Consider the following 3,584-nt stretch of genomic DNA (forward strand, 5'->3'; position numbering starts at 1 on the left):
GGAGAGAGAGGGGGGGAGGGGGGAGGGGAGAGAGAGAGAGGGAGAGAGAGAGAGGGAGGGAGAGGAGAGGGAGGGGAGAGAGGGAGGGAGGGAGGGGAGAGAGAGGGAGGGAGGGAGGGGAGAGAGGGAGGAGGGGGAGGGAGAGAGGGAGGAGGGGGAGGGAGAGAGGGAGGAGGGAGAGGGAGGGGAGGGGAGGGAGGGAGGGAGGGAGGGGAGGGAGGGAGGGGAGGGAGGGGAGGGAGGGAGGGGAGATAGAGAGGGGATAGACCTTCCCTTTTGTTCTTTCTTCCCCTCCCCCTTTCAGTGCTTGTTAAGAATTCTTTCCGAACACTCTCCAGTTCTGACGAAGGGTCATCGACCCGAAACGTAAACTCTGCTCTCACTCCCCAGATGCTGCCTGACCCGCTGAGATTTCCAGCATTTTCTGTTTTTATTCCAGATTCCAGCATCCCCAGTATTTTGCTTTTGTTTTCAATTATTAATTCGCCTTCACTTACAAGCCCAAAGCAGTGAGCAATATTGCCGTCGTTGGCAGCGTCCCTGCTCTGAATGTTCAGCTGATTGAACATCGAGAATCTCGGTATGAAGGAGCCAAGTTTGCTGTTTTGTCATCGAAGGCTGCAGTTCCCCAACTCGCTCACCTCCCGAGCAACCAGTGCCTGGGTCCCGCAGGCTCGGCCACTCTCCTCCTCCGTCCTCCTCTCCTCTCCTGCAGCTCCCTCTCTCCTCTCCTCTCCTCCTCCAGCCCCCTCTCTCCTCCTCCTCCAGCCCTCTCTCTCCTCCTCCTCCAGCCCTACAGCCCCCTCTCCCATGACTTCTGTTTCTGTGTAAATTCGATGTATTTTACTTCTCTTCCTTCCTCTGTCTGTTTCCCTTCTCTTCAATCCATCATTCTCTCCTCACATTTTTCCTTTCGCTCTCTCCTCCTTTTCCTTTCCCCTTCTTCCTCCACCTTCCTCCCTTTCTGTCTCACCTCGCTCCTTCCCTCACTCCTCCTCTCCCTGTTCCCACACTCCTGATCTCCTTCAGCATCCCACACTATCTCTTTCCATCTCTCCCTCCCACACACCATCTCTCTCCCTCGCTCTCTCCCATCACACACTCCCTCTCTCCCTCACCCTCTCTCCCTCGCCCATCACACACTCCCTCTCTCCCTCGCCCATCACACACTCCCTCTCTCCCTCTCCCATCACACACTCCCTCTCTCCCTCTCCCATCACACACTCCCTCTCTCCCTCACATTATCTATCTCCCTCGCTCTCTCTCCCATCACACACTCCCTCTCTCCCTCCCCCTCTCCCATCACACACACACACACTCTCTCTCTCTCCCATCACACACTCCCTCTCTCCCACCCTCTCTCCCTCACATTATCTCTCTCCCATCACACACTCCCTCTCTCCCACACACTCCCTCCCTTTACCTGCTCCGCCGATGCCGCTTTTCCTGCGCTCCCCGCTGAAGATGAACTCGTAACATCGCCGCTGCTCCACCAGCCCCCTGAAGCACAGCTCGGTAACGATGTGAAGCGCCTTCTCGCACAGACTGATCCCGTCCTGCTGCTGGCCACTCATCGCCGCTCAGCCATCCCGGCCCCGCTCCCTCGGTCCGTCAGTCCGCCCGTGCTGCGCCGGGAGCCGGACTTGCGCCGGTGCTGCGCTGCGCTGCGACCTCCGGCTCTGCTCTGGCTGTGTGTGAGGGCGGATCCTCAGTCTGTCCTCGGCATCGAGTGGTCGGGGCTGGGTCCCCGGAGCCGCGGGTCCGCCACTGGCGCCAGGTACAGGACTGGCTCACCTGCAGCTCCCGGCACCAGCTATTGAACCACAGTGTGCATCGCAGCGCAACACAGGAGCGCCGAACAGCCACAGTCACTGGTCTGAGCCCCGCCGCAGACACACCTCCTGGGCAAGTCCATCTCCAACTTCAATTCATCCCTCCGCTCATTCCGTAAACACCGTCAAACTATCACTGCCACTTTCAACTGAGCTGTGCCAGCGGGTTGCGGCTTGGCTCAGTCAGGAACACTCCTTCCTCTGACTCACAGCTTTAGGGTTCAAGCCCCACTCCCACAGGCTCACATCCCAGTGTTGCACTGGATCACGGCGACAGCTCCCTAAACAAAAAACTTGAATTTTTACAGCGCCTGACACATGTCCCAAAGTTCTTCACAGATAATGAAGTCTTTTTGAAGTGTAGTCGCTGTTGTAATGTCGAAAACACACCAGGCAATTTGTGCACAGCAAGCTCCCACAAACATCAATGTCATAATGACCAGATAATCTATTTTTCCGATGTTACTTCAGGGATACATGTTGGCCCCAGGACACCGGGGAGAACTCCCCTGCTCTTCTTCCAAATAGTTGCCATGGGATCTTTTAGGTCCACTTGAGAGGGCAGATGGGGCCTCGGTTTAACATATAATCCGAAAGACGGCACCTCCAATAGTGCAGCGCTCCCTCAGTACTACGCCTCCGACAGTGCAGTGCTCCCTCAGTACTGCCCCTCCGACAGTGCTGCACTCCCTCAGTACTGCCCCTCCGACAGTGCAGTGCTCCCTCAGTACTGCCCCTCCAACAGTGCTGTGCTTCCACAGTACTGCCCCTCGGACAGTGCACTGCTCACTCCGTACTGCCCCTCCGACAGTGCGGCGCTCCCTTAGTACTGCCCCTCTGACAGTATGGCGTTCCCTCAGTACTGCCCCTCTGACAGTACGGCGCTCCCTCAGTACTGACCCTCCGACAGTGCGGCGCTCCCTTAGTACTGCCCCTCTGACAGTATGGCGTTCCCTCAGTACTGCCTCTCTGACAGTATGGCGCTCCCTCAGTACTGACCCTCCGACAGTGCAGCACTCCCTCAGTACTGCCGACAGTGCGGCGCTCCCTTAGTACTGCCCCTCTGACAGTATGGCGTTCCCTCAGTACTGCCCCTCTGACAGTGCGGCACTCCCTCAGCACTGCACTGGAGTGTCAGCTTAGATTGGGACTTGAAGAGCAGGGCATTCTCCCTGTTTTCTGGCCACCATCGCCCCCTCAATCAACACCCCCAAAACTGGCCTTTTGCTGTTTGCTGGGATCTTGCTGTGCACAAATTAGCTGCCGCCTTTATCCACATAACAATGGCTGTTTAAAAACTAATTCGTTTGGACGTGAAGTGATTTGGGACATGAGCTACACTGACGAAGCCCAACAGCATTCAGGATAAAGCAGCTCACTTGATTCGCACCCTGGTCACTGAGGTCAATGGGCTCTCCCTCCATCACCAGCGCACCATGGCTGCAGCGTGTACTATCTGTCGGAGGTGCCGTCTTTTGGATGAGACGTTAAACCGAGGCCCCGTCTCTCAGGTGGATGTAAAAGATCCCATGTCACTATTTCAAAGAAGAGTAGGAGAGTTCTCCCAGGTGTCTGGGCCAATAATTATCCCTCAATCAACATCACTGAAACAGATGATCTGGTCATTATCACATTGCCATTTGTGGGAGCTTGCTGTGCACAAATTGGCTGCCACCATTCCTAAATTGCAACATTTACTATACTTCAAAACACTACTTCTGTGGCTGTGAAACCCTTTGAGATGTCCTGAGG

General features: G+C 56.0%; 1 protein-coding gene across 2 annotated transcripts in view; it reads right to left on the reverse strand.

Annotated features, from left to right (window-relative positions):
* Positions 1 to 1,574, reverse strand: part of syt10 (synaptotagmin X) — a 73,160-nt gene extending 71,586 nt beyond the window's left edge. The window contains exon 1 of one of the 2 annotated variants that reach the window (XM_070901558.1): positions 1,478 to 1,574. In XM_070901558.1, coding sequence (XP_070757659.1) covers positions 1,478 to 1,574 — 97 coding nt within the window. Of the gene's footprint in view, positions 1 to 1,423 lie in introns of both variants that reach the window. The other variant, XM_070901557.1, reaches the window with a different exon arrangement.
* Positions 1,575 to 3,584: the final 2,010 nt, after the last annotated feature.

The sequence above is a fragment of the Pristiophorus japonicus genome, chromosome 15 (genome assembly GCF_044704955.1).
Source record: "Pristiophorus japonicus isolate sPriJap1 chromosome 15, sPriJap1.hap1, whole genome shotgun sequence".
NCBI classification, from domain to species: Eukaryota; Metazoa; Chordata; class Chondrichthyes; family Pristiophoridae; genus Pristiophorus; species Pristiophorus japonicus.